This window comes from Juglans microcarpa x Juglans regia, chromosome 5S, assembly GCF_004785595.1.
Source record: "Juglans microcarpa x Juglans regia isolate MS1-56 chromosome 5S, Jm3101_v1.0, whole genome shotgun sequence".
Taxonomy (NCBI): Eukaryota; Viridiplantae; Streptophyta; class Magnoliopsida; order Fagales; family Juglandaceae; genus Juglans; species Juglans microcarpa x Juglans regia.
In genome coordinates, this window is record NC_054603.1 from 14,571,993 (window position 1) to 14,598,587 (window position 26,595).

Consider the following 26,595-nt stretch of genomic DNA (forward strand, 5'->3'; position numbering starts at 1 on the left):
AACAGATCAAGCCATTACAAATGTTAAACAAACTCGAGCAATAATTATTAGGTCAAGTTATCAACAAAGATGTCTTTAAATCCTGGCAATTACTGAATTACCTCTAGGGGTGTTCCATAACAGTGTTTTAGTTTGCATGTTTGACCTCGTTCATATATGGCACAGGAGACTGTTGTAGCGCCTTTTTTAAAACAAAAAATTAAAATTGGACTTGGGAAATTACAGTAGTCAGGGAAAAGAAAGAATCGCAGCGTTCCTTAAGCATTTATACTATTTTGTCTCTGCTCCAGACACTGCAGGATTAACAATCTCAGTTGAATGAATGTAGCCATGTAGGTAGAGATGTCCTTACAACCCAAATCAAAATTACATGGCGACGATGACACCTAAAAGTCTCTATAAGTGCATGGCAAAGTGTCATCCATGCACATTAATAAGTTCTGAAAAAAGGACAGGACAGTTACAATTCATGTCAATTAACAACTTTCTTAACTTAATACCTAGGAAACTTAAAAACAGAATATAGAATACACGTCTTATAAGTACAGTGATTGCACACTGGCTTCGACAGAGCATCAACACATGAAGAGAAGTCATTACCAATATCTGCCATGGAATCAAATGTGACGCTTCCTCCGGATGCCCTTACCACGGCGCTTGCCTTTACCCACCTTGAACTTTCTTTTGGACTTCTTCCCTATTCCACCAACAGGCTTTAAGGAACCTACGTTTTGATTACCATCAGCCATCTCCACATCTGACAAATGATAATAAAAACATCCAGATCATCAAACTTGAAAGTAGTGAGAGCCATTTTTTCAACCTTCAAATAGTCACCCTTTGTCAAACAGCAGATGGAGCAAAATCATGCACTATTCTAATACTCATATTCCAGTTTTACTATATTCTACACAAAAAATCATTTTCATGTAAACGCAAACAATCACCAACAAGTTAGCTTCTGATAATTCCATGGAACGACCAAAGTCAACAAAAAGTGATAACAGGTACATTTTTTTTTATCGGTAAATGAAATACAAAATAACAGGTATATTGTGTCCTATTTTATGAACAGGATGCAATTTTTATGTTACTTTTGTTCTCAAGCATAGAAGTAATAGTAAGAGGGCAGAAACTAAAATTGCACAAATAGTTGCTAAAAATGTTGCTAAGGAAAATAAGCTTCAGTTTACCCCCTTAACATGTATTTTTCGGTCGTACAGAAAGAGCTTTGTATTTTATGCAAAGCTGTTGCTTTTTTATTTCTTTTGCTGTGTGACATATGCTGAAGTACCAGGGGTAACATCCAAGCATTTTAAATGAAACTAAAATGAACCCAAAAGCATTTTGGAGGACGGAACATAGACCGAAAAATGAGCTCTACATCATAAGCCAAATTTTTTAATAAGCAATAACAGAGATAAATAACCTACATTCCTTTTTTCGATCAATAGTAGAGATAAATAACCTACAACCCTATCGCTAAGGCTGAAAAATATTAGAGCAGCAGAGCGGCCAAGGCATCCCCCACACACCTCTCACCCTCTCATGCTCCCCCTCCCTCCTTCCTCCCTCTCAATATGTATATACAAACTACAGAAAGACCATGGGCCTTGGTGAGTAATGAGTTCTACATCATAAGCCAATTTTTTTTTTTTTTAGTAGGAGTAGAGAAATAAAAAAGTGTAGGTGTGATACCCCATATGATAAGAGAATAAGGTAGGTGGTGTATGGGGATCCCACATTGCTTGGGAAGGAGTTTCTTGCTCTTTATAATATTCCAATGGAGCGCCAATTGTATCATTTGCTAGTCCTTTTGGAGAATAAGTCATGTGGCTTGGGCGTTCCATTAGAGCGTTATAAATGACTACCAGTGTTATTGCCTGACTCTGCTCTGGCAACCAATTACTTAAGTCCCATTCAAAACCTGTTGACGGTACTTTGCCAACCCAAGAAATTTAGACCTGCAGAGTGGCCATGGCAGCCCCTCTAATGTGAGCCTATCGCACAATCGTGCACCCACGAATTTGTGATAGAAATCCTCCCTCCCCCCTCCCTCAATACACACACACGCGCATATACAATAAAACTACAGAAAGGACAGTGGGTAAAGCAAATGGGTATAAATACATACAATCAGCTACGATTTCGGGGCCTGAATAAGCCAATGAAATACTGATTAAAACCCATCTCTTTTAATTTAAACTAACAAAAATTCGTTAAAAAGCGCCACACCCAGTACACGGATAGGGACGTATACTAGAGAATCACATAGCTGGATTCAAGAAAAAACCAACAACGCATAATCCAATTAGTGATGAGTTCTGCAAATATAGCTAATATTTATGGCGCAAACAACGTTGAGTCGAAATATGTACTAGCGAGCGAGATATGAGAAAGAGAGAGAGGCTAACCCATCGCATTAACTGACAAGATTGAAGCCGTAGAGCTAATGTCAGTCTTACTGGTGGTGGTGGTTAGGTCCATAGCAGCGGTGGAATTTGGGGGGGGACGCACGGGTAGCTTAGGGGCGGCGAGGGCAGCCTCTTGAGCAGCGAGCTTAGCGGAGTCTTTGTTGTCGTAGAAGGGCTCCACAATCTCTCTCCGAATTGCCCGAAGCCTCTTTTCTCTCTTCGACCTCATCGATTTCGCCATCTCTTCTCCTCTTCTTCTAACAAACAGCCTTCGCTTTTCTTTCTCTGCGGGGGGCCGTTAGGGTTTTGAAGCAAGGTTTTAATTCATTCTCTTCTCTCTGTCTTTATATACCTTTGAGAGCGTGTCTAATTAGGGCCCGTTTGGGCCGCTCTAGAGTTTGTCCTCTCATCGAAGATACGGATGTTCCTGCTCCACTTTGGACTTAACTGAAACCACATTTCCAAACTTTTTTAATTTACTGTTAACTAAACATCATTTTATAGATTAATGTGATATATATCCATAATCCATACTCGCTACGTTAATGATGTAAGAAATTTTTTTACAACATTTGATTGGGAAAAAAAAGTGATACATAGGCAAAGTCTCGAAGTGAAAAAAAAAAAATAGAAACAAATTATAAGTATTGTATGAACAATATATAAACAATAACATTTGCTAATTTTTGTCGATTATTTTTGTATTATTTTTCCCGTGAATATAGCACGAGTCCTTTCATCTCTCTAATATGATGATGAAACATTGAAAATAATATGTTATCAAACACATCTACTGTATTGGAATTAAAGTTAGTTATTACTGTTATTCCTTTTGACTTTGCCCTGGCCTTTAGAGCATTTGATAGTTTCTTCTTTTTTCTATTTGAATTGTTGGTCTAATATTTACTATTAGAGTAATGCTACTCATCATCCCAACTTTCATCATCCTTCTATCATCCTATGATGTTGTATTAGGTGATTGAAAATTATTTATTACATTTTACTTGTAAACCTATCATTTAATGCCACATCATGGGATGATGGAAGGATGATGGAAGTTGGGATGATGAATAAATTTTTTCTTACTATTATCTTTAGTTGTGGAGATTTGTGTGACGCATGTAAGTATTCTTTTTATCACTTTTAACTCCTAAATTGGAAACACCATAAACTTTCCATGATTGAGATCTTGTCAAAGTATCTTCTATGATTTTCCCCATATCATTGCTAATTGGCTCTCTTCTATTATTTCTAAATTGGTTTCTTTATAGCAAAGGGCTCTCTCTCTCTCTCTCAACCCGACTTATATTCTCATTCAGTCCTCCCCCAACTTCATACCAAAGAGAAGGCGATCTTGATCTCCAAGAAAAAGTAGAGATTTCACACTCAATTCAGCTTACATCATCAACCATAAAAACATGAATTGGTCCATGATGGCAACCTAGAGGCAAAAGCTATGTCGATAATAATTCCCAAACATCTTGTGTCTTGGATGAAGACTTGGTTGAAGACTTGAGAGAGTTTAAGGTTAAACTCCTTTTTACTTCATGGATTACACTATTTATAGATGGTGTTGATGACTATTTAGGGATGTTTTCTATGGCGGTTATACTTGATGAGAAAGTAGTAAATGTTTATCCACTCTTTACATTTATCACCACCAATGATATATTCTTTCGATTAAATAGCTCAATTTATCTATACTTTATCATATAACGTTTCATACTTTATGTCTTGTTCATTTAGTAATCTGCATTTACCTCGTATTACATTTAATATTCTCATGTACCGAGACTCGAGACTCGCATTACCCTAGACCAAGACCAACGTGTATGCTCGCTATTACCATTTTGCCTCCGATATGCTTTGCCACCCGCCGTTCTGCAAGACAACCTCCAAAACCCATAAATATCATGAGTTGTGAATCATGATGCCGCCAGCTCGCCGCCTTTATTGGGCAAGGTATTCCATTGGTTGATTTCCATTGAGGCCAAAGCAAGCCCAGACCCATCTACGTTGGGTCTAATTGGGCCGGACCAACTTGTGGATATGGGCACTGGAAGCCTTTATCTCCAGCAGACCAGAAGTAGAAGATCTTCTGGAATTTTGTTGCAGGATAGAACTTCTCTTTCGAAAATTTGCCCATAAGATCAAACAAGCCAAACCAAAACTCATAAATTTCTTGGCTGTCATTTTTCACGCACTCTCTATAACTCGAATCCCCTACCCTGATCCTCTTCACCATGTTGATCAAGCAAAAAGGATACACAAATACCACAAGACCCAAGCAAAGGATGAAATTTGGGTACCCCTCCAGAAGGTTTAAGCAGAAAACCTCCAATGCCAATGTGCCATAGATAAAGAAAATTACTAAATGCTGCAATTGTCTGTAAGCACTGGTGTAAGCCATTCAAAATTAAGATGCCACCCATGACTGGAAAATGGCTCCTCTTATCCATGGATTGGCAAATGCAGAACATACATTGAACTGCAAACTTGATTGCCTCAAGAAGGGCCAGAAAATGGGAAAAAATGTTGCTGCCCTGAATAGTTTTCAAAAGGTCAATTCACTCTTTAGTTGATAATGATGTACATTCTTTAAGAGTAATTTGTATATGGAAGAAACTTTATGTTTCTCCTCTTTAAGAGTAAAAATAATAAAAGAAGGTTACTCAGAGACCTTGCTCTTTGGCCAGTGGCTGCTACTTCTCATTCCTTGCCAACAAACTCCACATCGAAGAGGAGAACGGAATCCGGGGGAATAACACAGGAACCTGCAAATACAAAGTAAACTTAAAGGCTTAAGATGTGTGAGTAACCTACTTTAAATGGAAATTGATCAGGTGTAAAGAAATAGCATTGTAAAAGATGACAGGGCTAACCTCCTTTGCACCCAGCCCCTCTCACGCCATATGCAAGTTCTGGAGGAAGCTTCAGTGTGCGTTTCCCCCCTATGGCAAGCAGTACAAAATTTCTAAATGCATGTTACAAAAATTATATTGCAAGGAAGATGAATTCATGGATGATTTCTCTTTGTACCAGGAAGCATGGGAGGTACTCCATCACCTCCTAGAATTCCTTGGTCCCAGCCCTTGATGACCTATGAGATCCATGAAAATCAACCTTTTAAGTGTGAATCTGATGCTTTCAAAGTCTCAACAACAAACATGCAAAAAATGGAGAGCTCTGCCCTATCAAGAGCCATTCACAAATTTTGAAAAGTGAGGAGATGGAAACTATTTATTATGGGATTACTAGTAATCTGAAAATAAAAATAGTTTCATTTCCATTTATTACAATATAGAGTTGATTTACAGATGGAAGAGTAAGGTTCTAAGAATTAAGCCATCTTGAATGAACTATATACAACATATATATTTTTTGAAGCAATACTTTTGCTCTAGTTAAGCCACATCATCATTTTATTGTATTAAATGACTATAAATTAAGAATACTTTAAAAGGTCATGGAATTTTAAAAGTTGAGAATATCATGTCTTGTTCATAACATTGCCCCTGGTGACAAGCTAACAATTTAACCAGTTTCGTATAGGAAAACTTCTGATGGTGCGGTGCACGGAACCGGAGTTTACTCTGTAAGGATGGGTCCAAAGGACCTGCCTTGGAGAGGTTCCCCGACATCCCCCCCAAAAAAAAAAAAAAAAATCCCTCCCCAAAACCTAAGTTTTTTGAAGGTGTCCACAAAATAAGATTATTTGACCCCCCAAGACATAACTTTTAGCACATTAATCTCATTTTGAAATATTTTTATTTATTAACGAGTTTTTTTACGTCATTTCTTTCTTTTTAGTATCATTTATTTTCCAGATCTTTAAGGTTTCCTTTGTTTTTTAAACAATTCTTTCATATTTGCTCCTATCTTTTTGTCATTAATAAAATCAAGTTCTCATTGATAAATTTTTCTCACATTTCAGTAGCCAAGAGGCAAGAAGATTTCTTGGTCTCTTTTTACAACTTTTTGCCCCCGATTGCCTGTTCTACATAATTTATTAAAATTTCTGGTTCCGCCCCTGAATTTGCCAGTTATTTTCTTTATAGATAAATTTATTAAAATTTAGTAATTGAAGAAATAGACAGGAAGTGTTCTACACATAAATACCTCACCAACACCGACACGAAATGTAAGAGGCTTCCCACGATTGTAGCTGCTGTCGAAAACCTTCCCATTCTCCAATTTGCCAACATAGTGTGCCTGTTCCGGCCAGTTCATTCATTGAAACATCATACCCCTTATGACATATAATAAGCATATAATACATCATACAAAGAAGGGCTCCAAGACCATCATACGCACAGCAGCTCGATAGCCATCTTTTACAATGCAAATATGATGGTATAATTAGATATAATTAGATGTCACCTTAATCAGCTGTCCTTTGGTAGCCTCGGGGCCAGTTCCAACAACTTTATCGCAGAAGGCGAGGCCTGAAGGTGTTGCAGTAAGTTCACATGGAGCAGCGTTGGCTGCTGCTGCACTGGCTTCTGGTCGCAGGAGAGCCTCAAGCAAGCCAAAACAGAAGCCAAAACCAAGTGCTTCTCTTCTCCCTAGGATAGTTGGGTTTACATTTTGCTGGGTTGCAGGAGGCGAAGTGCTGTTTTTGGATTGGCTTGAGAAACTGATATTTGATGTTTTTGTGGAATCAAAGTCTTTTATGAGTGATCTTGTTTTGGGTGTGCTAAACTTTCTGGGATTCACAGTCCCAACTGAAAATGCCAGTGAGTTCATCTCCAGTCCTCGACCTACCAGTTTGAAACAGGATAGGCTTATGCGAGATAAAAGTGGGATTTTGCTATAAAATGTATCAATATCCAATGTAGGTAGCCTGTCGGCATGGCATGGGCTAGGATGCGCTAACTGGACCTATTTCCAGCCCATTATTAGTCAAACTTACCCAATCTGTAAATTAACAAGTTTACACCTTTTTTATTTTTCTTAGCAATGAACATTTGACAACTTGTGGAACTTGTGGAACATGGATCTCTGACCCATGAAGGAAGAAAACTTAGGCATAGGGCTTTTAGTGTGCATTTTCGGAAGGTTAAGGGCATATTTTGATACTTGCAGTATCTTATAATTTTTTAAATACTAATGAAATTGTTGGCTAAAAATGTTTTATTAAATTTTAAGAAAGAAGAAAAAGAATTGAGTAAAAATATTATAAAGTTAAAAAATTATTTGAATATAAATTTTCTTTTGAAGTTTGTAAAAGTTCTATTGGTTTTTGTATTTAGATAATTATTAGATAAAAAAGTTGAAAATTTTTAAAACTAATAAACTTTTTGGTGTTTGAGTAATGTTTGAAAATGGAATTATGAAAATTTTAAGAATTCTTTGCTTGTCCAAACATTAATTGGACTAAGAATAGATAATAGAGTTATGTTGCATGATCTCATCTCACTTTTAATCGCTATATGCTCGTCTAGTATGATTCATCAACCATTAGAATAATTATTATTTTTTAAAATAATAAATTAAAATATTGATAGATAATACCACTCAATAAAGTAGGATATGAGTGGGACAAAGGTATACTATATAATATTTTTCATACATAATTACTAACAGCACGAGGAGAATCAATTAACGTACATGAACTCTCTCTCTCTCTAGGCGATAGTTTCTCTCTAGCCTATACTGGAATAACCGTCCCATCTCCATCCAGGGGGTGGAGCTCCACCCACCCTCCCTTTGTCTTGTTCACTCCAGATCTGTCCCTTGGTTTTTTTTCGATATTTTGTTTGTTTTCAGTCCATAGCATTGAGATGCATCGATCTGCTGCCTACAGGCCTCCTATAACAGACACGTACCCCACCACTAGATTCTCTAGCCACCGCTCCCTTGGACGGCAGAAGAAAATCGACCAAAAGAGCGGCGCGTACATCTCAAGCACGGCTCACACTATGTGTGAAACTCACTCCCTGTCGCACCATAGGGAGTCTATCGCTACCATGTGCGGCACCATCAGGGTTAGTGGCCTCGAATCTCTTAGATCCGACCATTATCTTCTCTCCGAGAATAACGTGTGGCCAACATCCACCTCCATAGCCAGTAACAGTCGTCTACCATAAATTCGACCTATCTTCCGGTTGTTATTTTCCTGTGTTCCTATTTTTTCTAACCAATGATCAAGATAAAGTGGTAATGAAAGTCTCCTTCAACAACCCAGACTAGCAAATTGCAGCATACACCAATCCACTGCGACTTCCAGTCATAGTTTTACATTTTGTTTATCAGATTGTGTCAAAACCGCTTTAAGCGGCTCCCATTTGTAGGAAACGAGGGGGAGCCAAGTCATTAGCTCTAGATCCCTCTTTGCTTTATTTTTCTTGTGTTGTAATTGCTGGTTTGAAATGATTGTTGGGAGTTCCCACTCTACTGAGTCTTGTATCTTGTAATAGTTTATTATACGTATGATATGCTTGTTTAATTTAAAAAAAAATTACTAAAAGCACGATGGAGATTGAACTCCTCTATAATACCTGATTTGGGGTGAGTGCATCATCGTGTGGGTTTATAGCCAAAGGCCCAAAGCTACCTGACTAGAAAAATGCTATCCATCATAGCATGTTTAAAACGAAGGAATAGATGTTGCCGAGTTATAAAGCCCGGGAAGCGCTTTTCTCTATGTTTTCCATACAAGCGTAGTAACTAGGTGGACGAATATCAGAGGTTCAACTTCCCTTGTTCCCTCCTTGGCTTTTCAAAATAAATAATTAACTAAGAGTCCTGCTAAAGCCATTTTGTGCCGACCCACAAATCAACGCAGTCCAAGTCGCAATATTCCTTTCTGGCATCAGTTCAAAGACCTGGCATGCATTCTTCATGTAGCCACATTTGGCATACATGTCAAGCAAAACATTAACAAGTTCCACATTTAACTCCCACCCATTATTCGTGATAAACCCATGGGCTGATTTCCCCACCAAAATTCCAAGAGAACCCATATGGGCACACCCCGATAGAACTGATGCCACAGTGACTTGGTCAAGTTTTGAAGCCTCACACGCCATCATATCTCTAAAGACTAAAGAGTGCTAACCTACGGTCAGGATTCCCGCTATTAACGTACGCTGTTATCATGGTAGACCACGATGCGAGATCCCTAACCGGCATTTCCTCAAACAAAATGAAATGTTGAATAACGATCCAGCTCTGCAACTGGGCACAAGCTTTTATTGTGAAATTGAGCGAAAAACTATCAATAGATAGAGATAATTGATTCATTTTCGAGTATAGGTACAAGGTTTTGTGTGGAGAAGAAGCATTTCTGATAGATAATGCCCATGAGTTGAAGCTTTTGGTGGACCAGGAAACCAAGTGGTTCGTGGGTTCAGTAGGCGGCGGGGGAGACAGACTAGCTTGGTTTGTCTTGGTTAATAATTGTTCACTTCTTTTCAGAAAAAACTAGCACGCTTTGAGAAGGACTACGGCATGTAGCAAACGATGCTGAGAAACCAAAATTTGACAGCCAATTACAATTTACACGCTCTTTAAGACCATCTCCCGTTCGCTATAATTTTCCTTATAATTTAGTTATAAAATACACCCTTCAAATTTTATATTAAATTTTACTTATTTTTCAAAAAATTTTAATACATAGTCACTTTTACATACTCCTTATACATTTTATAGATGTGATTGGCTAAAATAGTTATTTTATATTAAAAAAATTGAAGCGGCCAATCACATCAATGGAGTGCACAAAAGAGTACGCAAAAGTTACTACATATAGAGTTTTTGTTTAAAAAATCTTCTACATCTCATTCCATAAATTTTCTCTATTATATTAAAATAACATTTCTCTATTCTTTTTTTATTACTTTTTTTTCCCCCACTTTCATTTCCAAACTTAACTACTAACTCTTTTGTCTTTTTTCTTATGTTTTCAACTATCACATTCTACCTAATTTTGTAAAAGGAACTCTATTTTTTTTTTCCGAGTACAATAATAGTTTGTTATTATTAAGTATTAAAAATAATATTTTTTTAAGTGTATGCATTTTTCAACTCGATGATCTTTGTGACGGATAAATAAAAATGAAGATTATGGTTTGTCCAAGATGTAACGGTAATATTTTTTGTCCTTTATATAATGGTAACACATGTTCTCTACAAATGCAACGGTAATATTTTTTATCTTTTGTCTAATGGTAACACATCTTCTCTGACTTGTAACGGTAATATTTTTTGGCATTTGTCCTTTGTCCAACTGTAACACATCTTGTCTGCATAAACAATAATATTTTTGTCCTTTCTATAATGGTGATATTTTTTGTTTTATATGTAACAGTAACATTTTTGAACTTCTTTTCTAACTCCCATATTTTTTTCAAACAATTTTTTATGTATAAATAAGAGAACTTTTTGATTCCATTCACATCTTCAACAACTTAAATCTCATTTCATCTTCAGAGAAATTTTATTCCTGTCTCATTTTCCACTACTTCTTAAATGGTTTGTTCATTTTTTTCGCAAATTGCTACTAAACTTATCTTTTGAAAATGAGTTGGAGGTTGTACTTAATGACTATGACGAATCAACATCAACTCATCGTCGCAATCATCAACATCGTAGTATATTCGACGTGATCATATTGAAGGGCGTGAATGGCTAATTCATGACTATTTTGCATAAGCCTTAGTATATCCCTCAAATCTATTTCGAATGAGATTTCGTATAAGTTGTCTTCTGTTTCTTTGCGTTCAACATGAGATAGAGGCTTATGAGCCCTAAACCACTACACTTAGAAGACTTGTGTATGGAGTAACTGCTGATTTTATAGATGAATACATATAGATTGGAGAAAGTACTACAATGAAGAGCCTAAAAAAATTTGTAACCACAATCATAAATGTTTTTCTAATGAATATTTACGGTTTTCAAATGCCACTGATATTGCTCGATTGTTCGCTGTTGGTGAACAACGTGGATACACAGTGATGCTAGAAAGTATTGATTGCATGCATTGGAAGTGAAAAAATTGTCTCACTGCCAGGAAATGTATGTACTTTGGCCATTGTCGTGAACTAACTATTATAATAGAAGCTGTTGCTTCACATGATCTTTGGGCTATGACATGCATTTTTCGGACTACCTGGCTTGCATAACGATATCAATGTGTTAGAGAGATATTTCATTTTCCCTGAACTTGCCCAAAGGCGTGCTCCTTCAGTAAATTACTCAATCAATGACAATGACTATACTATGAGGTACTACTTTGCCGATGACATTTATCCAAAGTGGTCAATATTTGTAAAGACTATTCCATCTCCATAAGGGAATAAAAAGAAATATTTTTCAGCAGCACAAGAATCAACAAGAAAGGATGCAGAGCGTGCATTTAAGATCATTCAACAACGTTTTGCAATCTTTCGTGGACCTACTCGAATGTTCAAAATCAGAGATCTAACAAATATAATGAAAGTATATGTTATTTTACATAACATAATCATTGAAGACGAGCGTGATGATAATCAGGGTCCCAAGCTCGAGTACGATCAAGTTGATGATGATCTTTCTCAACTCTCACGCAATCCTACAATCGAGCTTATGGAGTTCATTTAGTGTCATCATGAAATTAGAGACACACCAGCACATCATCAGCTCCAATCAGACCTAATTGAACATTAATGGAAATTATATTCCCAAAAGTAGAGTATTTGTGATCCACTATAATGGAGCATGTTATTTGTAATGCACTTTGTTTTCCTGTTTGTTCAACTTCCATTCCTTAAAAAATGTTCTCTTGATATGGAACATGCCAAGTAAAGTCATATTATGTTCATTATCTGTAATAGTTTAAACAATTGTAATGTTTTGTTTATCATCTTCTAGCCATGTACAAAATCATTGTCAAAAACTTAATCCAGAACAAGTACTACCAAACTTACAAAGTATAGCGTATAGAGTTACAAAGTTTGTTAACAATAATAGCTAACCAATGAAAAAAGTCACTGAGTAATGTTAAAAAAATTACACAAATTGGAGAATGTATCAATAACAGATAAATTTGATAAAAAAAAAAAAAACTAAGTCACTAGAGATGGATGGCATTGCGTCTTGCCAGTATTTCCTGTTGACGTTGATGGAAATATGCCCGTTGTTGTCCAGGCAAAGTGGTCACATCCATCAGCATGATTAGCGTCTCTCTCTCTCTCCAAGCGCTCAGTCTTCGCTCTCTCATCTGCTTGGACCCGCTCGAATTCTAGTCTTTCGGACTCCAACCTCAGTCTCTTGTCCTCTTGCCGTATTTTATGTCCCTTTCTTTTTCGACCATATTGTATGTTCTCGACCTTTGGACGAAAAAACTCTTTCTCTAGAGTATACTTCATCTTGCTCAGCTCAACTATTTCCTCTACTGGCCTGCCTTGGGCCTTATGGTTTGTTTTCTCAGTTTTCCTTCCAATTGACCTCTCCAATTCAATGACATCATTGTCCAGGACATTCTCCGCCTTGATATCATTTACTAAATCTACAAATGCAGCTGAGGTACGAGTTGTGGTCGGGGACATCGTCAACCTTTGCTTTGGACCTTCTTTTGTGTAATGTTGAATCCATTTGAGTTAGTCTTTCAACAAGTGCCAACAATCCGAACTGATCCTTAGATTAAGGACAAGATATTAAGAAAAGCTCATCAAACTCTGTACACTGCTCATCCAGGAAGCACAAAGATGTACAAGGACCTGAAGCGACATTTTTGGTGGGAAGGTATGAAGAGGGTTGTGGTGGAGTATGTGAATAAATGCTCTATATGTAGAGTAGTTAAGGTAGAGCATAAAATCCTGTAGGAGAATTGCAGCCACTACCGATCCCAAAATGGAAATTGGAGGATATTTCTATGGACTTTTTAGTCAGATTGCCAAGGACCTCAACAAGTAGGGTTGGGCAAAAATTCGAAAATTCGATTCTAGCTTTGCTTTGACTCCAATAAGTCGAAGTTGGAATCAGAGTCGGATGTAGTGGTGTACTGACTCCGACTTAAACTTCAACTCTGATATTGTATATATTTTTATAAAAATATATATACTTTTTATATATTAGTCATATATATTTTATATAACTATAACTTATACTAGTATGAACAAATGTACCTAAAATAATACACTTATACTATAATATAAATAGACTAATAATAATTTAGTATATGTAAACACCATACTATTACTACGATGTAACAATAATGTATAATAACATGTAATACTAATATATAAGCACAAAAGTACTAATGTATAATAACATTAATATTACGTCTAGTATATAAGTTTATAATAAGAATAAATTAAACATTAGTGTAAAATATTATACTAAGTTAATATTTACTAACATATAATACTATAGTATAATAACATGTAATTAGACATTTGTTAAATATTAATTGTTAATAATCAATGCTAATAATGTATAATAACTAATGTATAATAACATATTAACATGTATACTAATATATAATAACATTAGTATAATAACATATAATACTAAGTCTAGTATATCATTAAGTTAGAAATAAATTAGAAACTAATATAATAATATGTAGTTAATTACTATGGTATAAGTCTATAGACTATAATAGGAATAAGTTAGACACTAGTAGTCTAGTATAGTGCAAGTATAATGAGTTAATAACATATAATACAATTATTTTTACGGGAAACTGTTATCATTTATTTATTAGATAAACTTATATCTATGACCAGATATGATGTCCTCATATAAAACATGATATCATAAACCAAAATAATGCATTTGGAGCTCCACCAGTACATTATTTCCTTTTGTAACTGGTCTGGTCTTCACTATTGCTGATACTCTCTATAGATAAACGTTCAACAGACAACACTCTCTGCATAAACAGGGACTCAACCTTACCCTTGATAGAAAGAGAGGACTCAGCCTCTACAAACAAACGTTCGAGAGACAAATATTTTTTTTCATTTTAATTAACAATAAGGAGACCAAAAAGGAAAAAGTAAGATAGATATGAAAAAAGAACGGATTACAATTTGGACCAACTCTGATACACTTAAAAATCTATGATCGCCTGTGAAGGCAACACACTTTCTCTTTTCAACTACAAAGGTCATATTTGAAAGGTCTGATGGTGTCGAGTCCGATGATTTGGAGGGTATGTTGAGAAGAGCTGGTGGAAGGGGTGGCGCATGAGGACCATGAGCAGATGTGTGTGGCGCGTGAGAACCATGCGCAGTGATTTTGCTAAATCACCACTTTCCTCCGAATGATTTTCGACCTGTTTATCTGCTTGTGCCGCTCGTGTCTCTCAGAAGTTGCCAGAAATCTGTAAATTTATCTTTTTCGACCTTGAAGAAAGCAAAATAAAACTAAATAAAAGAAATATTGATAGACAAGGTGAGTGAATGAAGGAAGAAGGAAAGGAGAGGGAGGAGGACGAGGAAGCTGGACCTTCTCCCCCTCCAACGAAAATCAGATCTGAACCCCTTGATTTTTTATGATAGATAGAGAGAGAGGGGGAATGAGGCCCAAAATATAATACTATTAGTATAACAATATGTAATTGTCTACAATCAATATTATAGTACAAATATAAGTACTAACAATTGTATTTAAACCCCATAGTATGAGTCTATTTATAATAATGTATAATTAAATTATAGAGTTATAGTACATGCAATACCGATGCATAATAATACTGGTATAATAATTCTATTTAAATTTTAGACAATATAGTACAAATTGATTTAAATAACAATTGTTAATCATCAATACTAACAATTAAACTGAGTGATGGAAAAAATTATAAAAACTATAAATAGAATGATAAGTTGATAATATATAATTAGACAATATAGTATGATAAAATGTTAAAAGTATAATATGATAACATATAATTAATATCTAATTATAATCAATACTAACAATTATAAATACCATAAATAAAAATACTTAGGGTTAAAAACTTAAAAGCCTAAAACAAAGATTAAGATTAAAATAAAATTTAGTGTTTTAAAAAATAGGGTTTAGTTTAAGATTTAGGAAAAAAAAGTCCTAAACACTAAAAACATGGGGAAAAATTGAGTTTAGAAACTCAAAAGTGCCAAAAATCAAAGCAGGCTAGCCCAAAAGGCGAAACCCAACCCAAATTAAGTCAAAATGACGTCATTTTGACTAAATGTTAATATGTTACCCCCCCCTCGGGCGGCAGCGACGTCAATCTCCTTCAGACCCTTGTCATTTCGAAAAAAAACCCTAGCCTCAAGCTAGCCCATCGCTGATCACCTCACGATCTATTCCAGTGTTTTAAATTTCGTACCGTACTGGCCGGTACGGTCGAAATTTTTCATTTCGGCCGTCCGGCCGGTACAGGTACTATATCTGTTTCGTACCGGCTAGTACCGGCCTGAATTTTGGCCTGTACCAGCCTATATTTCGGCCTGTGTTTTTTTTTTTTCAAACTACAAGCTTATTTTTCAACCTCCAATTCAGACTAGACTATTTATAATTTATATATATGTATTTATATATAATTTATTTATATATAGACTATTATTTTGGAATATAATTTTTATATATATTTTTATATATAATTTATTTATATATCAACTATCCCGAAACGTTATCTCGAAACGCTATCCCGAAACAGTACCGGTACTGAAATATTTCGTTCCAGTGCCTTGACCGGTACAGCGTCCGGTACGGTATTCAAAACATTGATCTATTCCCCTACCGTCAAAATGTCGTCCTTCAAATACTCCTTTGACTCTGACCCTTTTGAACCCTCACTCCCTCAGTTTCTAACTTTCCTTGAAAAAACCTAGCCTCCAGCCAGTCACCCATCGTTCACCTCTTGGTCTCTTCCTCCACCGTGCAGACATCAAGAAGACCCTCTGCCTCTCGTTCCATGTCTCTCAAGTCTTGATCTATGTCAATTTTTTTGGGTTTTTTTTTTGTTTGTAATCCGATTTTACATATGCATTTTGGTTTTATTTTTTGGATGATTTCAGTGATTGGGTGGCTCATGGTTGCTGGTTGTGATCTGTGATTGGGTGTTGTGAATCTTGTGTTCTCAGATCTGTGATTTGGTGCCAGGTGGTTGTAGATCCAACTCCACTCCGAGTTCGACTCCGACTTGGCAGAGAGGAGTCTACAAGGGTCGAAGTCGAAGTCGGAGTCGGTATTAGGGCATATCAACTCCGATTGAATCGGTGCTCAGCCTTATCAACATGAAATAATTCCATATGGGTCATCATAGATCACTTGACAAAAAGTGCTCACTTTTTGCCTATTAAGAATATTGACCCTATGGGGAAGTTAGCCCGTTTGTTCATAGCATAAATTAAGACAATCCTATCAGATAGGGATCTGCGTTCTACCTCCCGTTTTTGGCAAGGTCTTCAAGACACGATGTGCACAAAGTTAAAGTTCAGTAGTGCTTATCATCCACAAACTAATGGGCAAACTAAATGGACAATACAAACCTTGGAGAACATGCTAAAAGCTTGCGTTTTACAAGGAAAAGGCGATTGAGAGTAACAATTACCGCTAATAGAAATTGCTTACAACAATAGCTTCCAAGCCACCATTCAAATGGCGCCATACGAAACTTTGTATGGAAGAAAATGCAAATTTCACTTATATTGGGACGAGGTAGGAGAAAGAAAGATATATGGTGTGGAGATTTTACAAGAAATGAAAGAGAAAATTCTATTAATAAAGGAAAGAATGAAGGCAACTCAGGATAGACAAAAGAGCTATGTTGAACGCAGAAGAATGAGCATTGAGTTTGTAGTTGGTGACTAGATCTATTTTAAAGTATTGCCTATGAAAAGAGTGATCCGTTTTGAAAAGAAGGGCAAGCTGAGTCTAAGATATATGGGACCATATTAGATAGTAGAAAGAGTGGGTTCAATTGCATACAGGTTGGACATTCCAGTTGAATTCCAAAGAAATTCAAGACGTATTCCACGTATCTTCCCTTAAGAAAAGCATTGGGGAATAGTCGCCAACGATTATTGGTGCGGAGGACATTCGTTACAACCCAATTTGACAGACGAGGAAGTTCCTGTTCAAATAATGGATTGTAAAGAAAATGAACTTAGGAAACGGAAAATTCCATTGGTGAAAGTGCTTTGGCGAAATCATGACATTGAAGAAGCCAATTGGGAGAAGGAGGATGAAATGAAAACAAGGTACCCTGCACCTACGCCTTTTTGACTGCATATAGAGTTTTTCAAAGAAATAATTAACTAGGAGTCCTGCTCGATGAAGTCTTCACACACAAAGTCAAAAGATGATTCATTATGCAAAGCAAACTGGAAGATTGCTTGACAAGAGCCTCAGTTAGAGGAAGATGAATAAATACAAGTTTATAAATGTTGGACTAACAATAGTGATATCGTTTACTGAGCAGAAGATGTTTCGACCTATGTTAAAAGACAAATGGTTAGTTGATCTAGGAATGTCAGTATCCATATCATCCTGTTAGCTTTGGGATGAGACTTGGAAACAATGACAATTTGCCTTGTGTCACACACCAAAATGTAGCATTTCAGAGCCTTTGATCATTGCTAGAGTATAAGTAACCTTTTTTCATGACCTAAACCTCATCAAAGTAAACCTTTCGGATTGTAGCTAGGAGTATTCCCAACACTAGCCTATCAAAATCGTCTATAATCTGGGAAAACTCCTAACTCAAACCTAGGATGTCCGAGTATAAGCCACCAAAACTTATATTCTTTCTACTTAGACTTATTGCACCACTTCATCTAAAACATCAACTAATGTATTTAAAGGAACTTATGATGATGATAATGCTCGAATGGTTCCTAAGTTGTTAATAGTCGCACCAATTCAATAGAGTTTGCCAACAACAGAGGAAATAGTAGAGTTTCCCATCAATAGAGTTATCGGCTTCTGATGAAACTAGAGCCTCTAGCCTTCCTCACATTTTCTTCAGCCATTAATTTCCTCAACCTTTCTGCTTCATCCCACTTCTCACCCAAAACATACAAATCAGAAATAAGGGAATAAACCCCTCCATCATTCTCTGGTTTTACCATCCTCAACACTTGATCAATTACTTTCTCAGCCATCTCAAAGTGCTTATGCTCCCTACAAGCTGACAAGAATGAACCCCAGACAACAGCATTGGGTTCCCATCTCATTGTCCTAATAACCTCATAAGCCTCCTCTAACAGTCCCGCCTTACCTAGCATATCAACCATGCACCCATAATGTTGGATTCTTGGCTCCAAGCCACATTCTTCAATCATCTTGAAATATTTACGGCCCTCCTCGACTAATCCTGTATGCATACATGCACTAAGAATCCCAGTTAGAGTCAATTCGTTGGGTCTTACACCAGCTGTTCGCATCATCTCAAACAAAGTCAATGCCTCTTTGCTGAAGCCATTTTGTGCCGACCCACAAATCAATGCAGTCCAAGTCACGACATTCCTTTCTGGCATCAGTTCAAAGACCTGGCTTGCATTCTTCATGTAGCCGCATTTGGTATACATGTCAACCAAAACTGTACCAAGTTCCACATTTAACTCCCACCCATTCTTCGTGATAAACCCATGGACTGATTTCCCCACCAAAACTCCTAGAGAACCCATGTGGGCACACCCCGATAGAACTGATCCCACAGTGACTTGGTCAGGTTTTAAAGTCTCACACGCCATCATATCTCTAAAGAGTGCTAACCCACGGTCAGGATTTCCGCTATTCACGTACGCAGCTATCATGGCAGACCACGATACGACATCCCTCAGTGGCATTTCATCAAAAACTGCACGCGCTCTCTCCACATCCCCTGTCCTCGAATACCCGGAAATCATCGTATTCCACGTGACTGTATTTCTTTCCGGAATTTCATCAAATAGCAAGCAGGCACTCTCAAACGACGTGACAACGTACGCCTGAAGCATAGACGTGGCTACGTAGACGTGGCAACAGAAGCCTACCTTGATAATATGGGCATGGAAGTGTTGAATAATGATCCGGCTCTGCAACTGGGCACAAGCTTTTATTGTGAAATGAAGCGAAAAGCTATCAAATGGGAGAGATAACTGATGCATTCTCGAGTATAGGTACAAGGCTTTCTGTGGAGAAGAAGCATTTCTGATAGCTAATGCCCATGAGTTGAAGCTTTTGGTGGACCAGGAAACCAAGTGGTTCGTGGGGTTCAGTAGGCGACGGGAGAGACTGACGAGCATGGCTTGTCTTGGTTAATAATTGTTCACTTCTTTTCAGAAAAACTTATACGGCATGTAGCAAAGAAGCAAACGAAGCCGAGGCACCAAAATATGACAACCAATTTCACGCTCTTTGAGGGCACTAGTGTTGGGCGCTAAACCAGTTCACTGCATCAAATAATATGTAATAAGCTTTGACTTTTGAGGGAGTGCATCTATAGTCACACTCAAATATAGAATTCCACCTCGAGCCCGAGGATCTCCCGAGAAGGCAAAAAAAAAGTTTTTCTATTTTATTTATTTATTTATTTTCATTCATTTTTTTGTTATACTTAAATATTTTTTGAAAAAGAAAAGAATTTACAACATCATTAAAAAATATTCCTTAATTACTAGGTTAAAAAAAAAAAAACAAAAGAAACACAATCGTGAGAAATGCTCGGGACCCATTATCAAGATCCCAAACATCTCTCATTCCACCTCCGATCGCCTACTTCTTCCCTTTTCATCTAGCAAAACAAGGGATTGGATTTATTGGATTAGCGTAATGTGTTATGAGTTGTTTTAAAGCACAAATTAGCACCAACAAGCCAGATGGAAAAAAGAGACATCCTCGGTCTACAATAGTGGCCGGATGGTCGCTTGTGCATCAATACGGCGTGCTTGAGTTCATCCATGGTAGCAAATAATAAATAAAAAGTAAATAAGAAGGAAAAACATATTTAAGTGGTTCAACATAAACCTCGTCTATAAGGTGTTTGGAAGACAGATCCACTATAATAGGTGATTTGTATAGTCTCTTGTATCTCATAGTACAATAGAGGTTGATGGCCCATTTGCCTAGAGAAATAATCACTATGGAGCCTCCGGTTGAGGTAGAGGAAGCTTTCCGAGAGATCCTTCCAAAGGTCATTTAATGTTTGCCCCGAGGTCCCTGTCCCTCTTCAGATCTAATCATTCCCCTTTCATGTCTTGGATAGGAAAGTTCCATTTTTTGAGGCTTTGGGGGTGGTGTGAGAAATATTAGCTTTAAGTCACTTCACAATTTCCCTTTGCATACCTGACTTCACTTTCTCCCTTAGCTCGTCTTTCTTTTCTTTTCTCTCCTACTTTTTTATGATGGCTTTACGGTGGACTGGACTTGGTATATCTTGAGCCTGGTATATTTTTCTTGGGGTGCTATTTTGATCCTTATATGCCCCATCCTTCAATCAAATGGAGTCAATCATATTTTTCACAAACTTGAGCAAGCAAAGCTTGCAAACATATTGAAGATGGAGTTTTGTTTTGCTTTTAATTCCCCAAACCCAACAGAGTCGGTCCCATTTTTTACGACTTGAGTTGGTCATATTTGAAATTGGGGTTTTTTCGCTCTCCAATGTATGCTCCTCTTTCAAGTGAAAATGTAACTTGAGCGTGGAGATACATGGCACACATCTACTAGATCTAATTTCAACAAGATCGTCTGACTCATCTAGAAGGTCATCTTGATGTAATGGAGTGGATGACCAAGTCTTCTATTTTAGCACTCAATAAATCTCATTGTTTTCATCACCCAAAAGCACACTACTAATTGTGTGCATACAAAAAAAAAAATCACATTCAAGAAAAAAATTAACCAACTGGAGAAACTTTAAAAATGTCAAAGTTCTGTCCCAAGTAAGAAGAAGCCCAAAGATCAAGTCTGAATCAAACTCTGCAAGGCCCATGATTCTATTTGCAGTGCACACCTAGACGAGTGCAAGGTCTCAAATTGGAAGAATGTATGATATCGACTTGGAACAAATTGCAAAACCCAGTAGGCTGGAGGTCCAACTAAACTGCATTAATCGCATGTTGCAGATATTAATTTTTAATAGGTAAAAACTCCTCTGACTCAGTACACTAAATTGATAAGCATTTTCTTAATTTATACTAATTAACTGACATGTGCATGCATAGTTTGGAGGAATTTTATACCACTCTCCAAATTTGGATAGCATATTGCACTATTTCTGTTTGAGTAATGATATATTTTAGAAATACAAGATATGAGTACAACGAAAGCATTTATCTCGAGCAACAAATCTCAGATAGAGTGCGATTGTTCCATGGACTTCCACAGTCGTTGTTGTTCATTCAGAATCATCATTATCGATGGTAGAGTGTGCTACGAGTAATATTAGAGTAATACTCATAAATTCCATAGTCTAAATGCTGGAATTAAATATAACTATAATTGAGAGAGATTTTCTATTTGTGCATGAAGTGCCTCATCTAAAGGGGGGATGAGCTATATGTAGCCTCCGCAATTGTAACCTTCGGTTGGCCATTAAGGGCTAGTTATCAAGACTCATGAAGTGGCTATTAAGTTACTTTATAAACCCTAGCCAAGAGAAGGGGAAGGGTAAGGGGTGCCCACTATGGACGCCACTTTACTACATCTCTCACTCGCACATAGTGGACACGACCCCAGGTCTGCATTTCTCAATATATTCTCAATCTTGTTCATACTGGCAAATAGGTTATTTGACCATCGAGCACATTTGTAAAAGGAAAATGGAAACACTATACCAAATCTATCTAAGAGAATACCAGTCATCCCGAAAAGTGTTTCATTATGTCTCGACTCATTTGGTCACATTTCAAGTCTGAATAACTCAGAGTAATGCTCAATCTCCATAAGACATGATGTAGCAACATGACTTGCAGGTAGTGTATTGATGTGTTACCAAATAGTCTTTCGTTTGCTCTCATGTCATTCAGTTTTAGTCTAGTCGCTTTCCTAACAATGTCTCTTTAGACTACATCATCCATGGTCATATACAACATGCCATATTAGCAGACACTAAAACTCCAACCTCATGACACGGTTAATGGTCTCCCAAGGACAATCACAACAATCTAGCCATTACGCTTAATGACTTGTCCAAATCGCATCATAAACTCACTTAATCAAATAAGCCATATTTACCATTTGATGAAATCTCAACCTCTAACTCCTATGAGTAAATCATAATGGAAACACTAAATAGTATTAGGCAAAAATAGATTCTTTGGTATTCACCATCTCATTAATTATCAATGGATTTTAAACAAGAACTCCTAACAATTGTTTTTCTTATAAACAAACTTATAAGACATGAGGTCTGAGTTACTTTTTCATAAACCCATATCCACTATCTCATAGTATGGAAAGTCACTCATTAGGCAACAATTAATAATATAAGACAACCAGATCATCATCTCTATTAGGAAGACACTTTTCTAGGATTGTCAACAATGTTCAAAGAATCTATTTTATTCAATATGTCGTTAATAATAATGACTAGATACATTGGGTATCTTTGAACAGATGGTTGGTTTAGGCTGCATGAAAACAGTACGAGCAACGTTCATTCACTTATTATACAAAAACAATACAAGCAACAATCATGCGCTTAAAGTACTTTGTGCCTAAACATCACAAAAGCTAACAACCTAATTTTCCTACAAGAATAAACTATTTAACTCTTTCCAAAGAAGTTTTTATCAAATGTGCGATCAATGGTTATCTAAAAGAAACTCAACTAGTGCCAAGGAATGGATTTACATCTCTATCAACTCCACTTTTCCTTTGTCGATCAGATCATCAACTCTAGGTTGGATCTTATAATTAAAAAGAATCTAAAATTCTATGTTAAGATTCTTACTATGTGAATTCAATAATTTTAATGAATCACATGTTACAAATTTTCTCTTATAGTCTTTAAATGGCGAGAGAATACTGATATATAACTACCATGCTATTTATGAGGATTTTTACATTCTAGTGAGTTTTGGGAGTCATTATTACAAGTGTTACACCCTCATTCAAATGTATACTCCCACTAATTGGTGAATTATTTACACTATTTTTAGGGATTTTTTATCAAAAAAATTTGAAACTTTTAATATTAAGGTAATATAAAATAAAACTTTCTTCAAAACATTCTTTGTACAAAAGCAAATGTCAAAACATTCTTTGCAAAAAACAAATCTTAATAAAATCCATAATACCCCACCCTTGCCGAAAATATGAATATTTTTCTTGACTCAAAAAAATATTCAAACTTAGATCCTTCATATTTCCATCTTAATTGAATTCACGTTTGTACAAAATAATCATACAATCACTTAGCCTTGCTAAAAGGCGAATGAACTCAATCTAAAGATGGCATGTTAGGATTAAGGTTGTAACGTCATATTACATCAACCCAAGTGTGATGTAACAACTGTTTTGCTCCATAATTCACTTATAACTTCATTCTCAATAAATCATAATACTGCAAGATAATTGCTCTTATCATATAACTCATACAATTGCGATTTAGAAAATATTTTATCTGAAAAACATATTTTTCTTCTTATTAAAAAAATTCTAGAATCTCATTTATATGATGAGATAATATTCCTTATTTCATGTCCTTAGTGTGCTTATATAGGAACTTTAATATAGAAAATGTGCATATTGTCTTCTCGTTGACTCTGCTAAATAAATGAGAGAAATCTCATTAGTGAAAAAACTTTCAATTTTTAAGATTCACACCCATAATCATATGCTTCCACGATACATTTTAGTATATCATTCCTCCACCCAAGAAATAATATCACGTAGTCAATAAGTGAACATCCAACTTCTAAGTCTCTAGGAATTCTTATTAAGACTACTTGTTTCAATAAGTCTTAAATCAATTAAATAATATCGCATTTTGCAACAAATGCAGAATGTGACATTTTAGCAGCTAACTAGCGATATATTCATATTTCTCGCTTGCTCAATTTTTTCTTATTCTCCAATCCCTTATAGGAGAGAAAAAAGCTTTTATAAGAAATTATTTTAGCTTAAAACCTATCTTGCATCAGTATAACTTCGAGCAAGATTTTTAAACTTAATTAAGTCATACATAATCATTCAAACTTTGCCTCAAGTACCATGCAAATTTCCAAAGTGCTTGGTATCACATAAGTCCCAAAAGGTGTACAAAAGTTTATATATCTGCAAAGAGCTACTTGTCCTTGCGAGAAAGAAAGAGAACTTGAGCAAAATTACTAGTGCTAATACCACATAGAGGTGTACTGAAAAATCTTTTAAACGAACGTTCTAGTCAAGAATGTACTCAACACTCTTGTACATTCAGATTTTAATTTCTTTATTAGCAAGATATACTTGCAAGTTCTAGAAATTATCTACTTATCAGAAAATATGAGAAATGAATCTTTACGTTACAAAAAAAGCACAACTTCCTTGATTACCACAAGATTCTCCAATTCAAAATAGTGGTTTAGCTTTATGTGGTTGCCAATCATTTCAACTTCTATGAAAATTGTAGTGCATGCGTTACATGCACACTTACAATTTCACTCAAGAACGTTTTGAGGTTTTTATAATAATGATGATCTAAGGCTATTTGACCCATAAGAAAAGGTCATTGTTTTTAGCTATTGCTCATAGAGGAGATTAATGCACCAATTAACTCGCATACTAAGGTTGTGTTTGGATGTTGAGATAAGTTGAGATAAGTTGAGTTTTTTATGAATAGTAGTGAGTTGAGATTATTGAATGAGTTTGGTGGGGTCCATTTAAAATGAGTTTAAAATATGTTTGGATATTAAGATGAATTTAGATATATTTATGAAAAGTTGTAAAAGAAGTGGGTCCCACCATTATTTTACACTGTTCACGTTAGTACTAAAAACGGAAATCATTCCGTGATCTGGCGCCAAATGCAGCGCTAAAAAAATATCAGATTTTAGTACTGTAGCAAAACGCGCGAAGTCACACGGGTTTTATGGAAATAAGTTGATGGTCAATGTTGATATTCACTATTTACATATCCGTACATTTTGTGACCTGTGGTCTTTCATATTACTTTTTCTTTAATTTTTTTTATCCGTTTCCTTTATTTTTCATATTATCATTTCACTATTTTCATCACTTTTCTTCATTATTTCTATTATTTCTTATTAATGATTTGAGTAAAATTAGTAATACCAAGTACCATTATATATCTTTCTTAAAGTTTTTATTTAATTGTATAAAATATTTCTTGATTTTGTTATTTTTAATTTTTAAAAAATAACAAAATTAATAAAGAATATCACTTTATTATTTAAATGAGTCAGTGCATGTCAAAATAGAATTTCCACTACATTTTGTATGTAAATTCCTTCTTGAAATGTAAAAAATAAAAAATAAAAAAAATAAATTATAAAGAATTGAATTAGTGGGAAAAAATACTAACAGGAGCATGGCCACATTTTATTTAATAATTTATTTACATATTAAACATCAATATATGTAAATAAAGGGTCTCGTTGACAATCTATTGTTTCATACTAATGTAACAAAAAAGATTGCAACACCATACTAGCAATTAGGTGTTTCCTTGTTGACCATAAGTATGCTCCCACATAGGTAATGCAATAGCATCTCTAGTTGCGGCCATCGCCTATGCTGATGCAGTCGACATGTCAGGAACATGAGATTCTTCACTGGTGTTCTGATCTGCATCCATTCCTGGATAATCATCGGGATTGCTATATAATAGAAAATCCTGATCATTAGGTGTAACCGTGCGGATGAAGTTATGGATCGTACAACATGCAATAATAAGATATCGTTGCCGAGTTAAAAGGTATGGGGGCATTAAATTTAAAATTCTAAAACGCTTCTTCAACACACCGAAGGTTCGTTCAATGACATTCCGAAGGGATGAATGCCGATAATTAAACAGATCTTTATATCCTTGGAAGGTACGAGAGCCTCTTCGTTCAGATCTGTGGTACCTTACTCTCTGATACGGTGGCATAAATCCTTCGGTACAGGGAAATGCCGAATCTACTAGATAATAATAACCTGAAAATTTAGAATACAACATTAATCATTTATAATGTTTGAAGAATCCAAATTCTTGCAAACTTTCAAGGTACAAATAAAATATCATACAAAAATTACCCTCTTCAGGCCATGGAAAATGGTTCCCCGGACGGCG

At 35.9% G+C, this 26,595-nt stretch overlaps 3 protein-coding genes across 3 annotated transcripts; all 3 read right to left on the reverse strand.

The window, feature by feature from the left end:
• Positions 1–301: 301 nt before the first annotated feature.
• On the reverse strand, positions 302–2,781 carry LOC121267545. The gene is made up of 2 exons (XM_041171454.1): positions 2,415–2,781; positions 302–757 (listed from the first exon to the last, which is right to left on the reverse strand). The coding sequence occupies exons 1-2, from the start codon at positions 2,653–2,655 to the stop codon at positions 618–620; spliced, it is 381 nt and encodes a 126-aa protein (XP_041027388.1). The 5' UTR covers positions 2,656–2,781; the 3' UTR covers positions 302–617.
• Positions 2,782–4,893: 2,112 nt separating this feature from the next.
• LOC121267546 (peptidyl-prolyl cis-trans isomerase FKBP13, chloroplastic) lies at positions 4,894–7,217 on the reverse strand. Its single transcript, XM_041171455.1, has 5 exons — positions 6,795–7,217; positions 6,534–6,626; positions 5,454–5,514; positions 5,297–5,365; positions 4,894–5,188 (listed from the first exon to the last, which is right to left on the reverse strand). The coding sequence occupies exons 1-5, from the start codon at positions 7,158–7,160 to the stop codon at positions 5,124–5,126; spliced, it is 654 nt and encodes a 217-aa protein (XP_041027389.1). The 5' UTR covers positions 7,161–7,217; the 3' UTR covers positions 4,894–5,123.
• Positions 7,218–17,874: 10,657 nt separating this feature from the next.
• LOC121267547 (pentatricopeptide repeat-containing protein At5g66520-like) lies at positions 17,875–19,789 on the reverse strand. Its single transcript, XM_041171456.1, has one exon. It carries the CDS (start codon positions 19,622–19,624, stop codon positions 18,311–18,313), a length of 1,314 nt encoding a protein of 437 aa, XP_041027390.1. The 5' UTR covers positions 19,625–19,789; the 3' UTR covers positions 17,875–18,310.
• Between the last annotated feature and the right edge of the window lie 6,806 nt (positions 19,790–26,595).

Coding starts and splice junctions, on each gene's coding strand:
- LOC121267546 (XM_041171455.1), bottom strand. CDS start 7,160: ATGAACTCACTGGCATTTTCAGTTGGGACTGTGAATCCCAGAAAGTTT. Junction 5,366..5,453: donor AGTACCTCCCATGCTTCCTG/GTACAAAGAGAA, acceptor TGCTTGCCATAG/GGGGGAAACGCACACTGAAG. Junction 5,189..5,296: donor AGGGGCTGGGTGCAAAGGAG/GTTAGCCCTGTC, acceptor TTGTATTTGCAG/GTTCCTGTGTTATTCCCCCG.
- LOC121267545 (XM_041171454.1), bottom strand. CDS start 2,655: ATGGCGAAATCGATGAGGTCGAAGAGAGAAAAGAGGCTTCGGGCAATT. Junction 758..2,414: donor CTTGTCAGTTAATGCGATGG/GTTAGCCTCTCT, acceptor ATCATTTGTCAG/ATGTGGAGATGGCTGATGGT.
- LOC121267547 (XM_041171456.1), bottom strand. CDS start 19,624: ATGCTCGTCAGTCTCTCCCGTCGCCTACTGAACCCCACGAACCACTTG.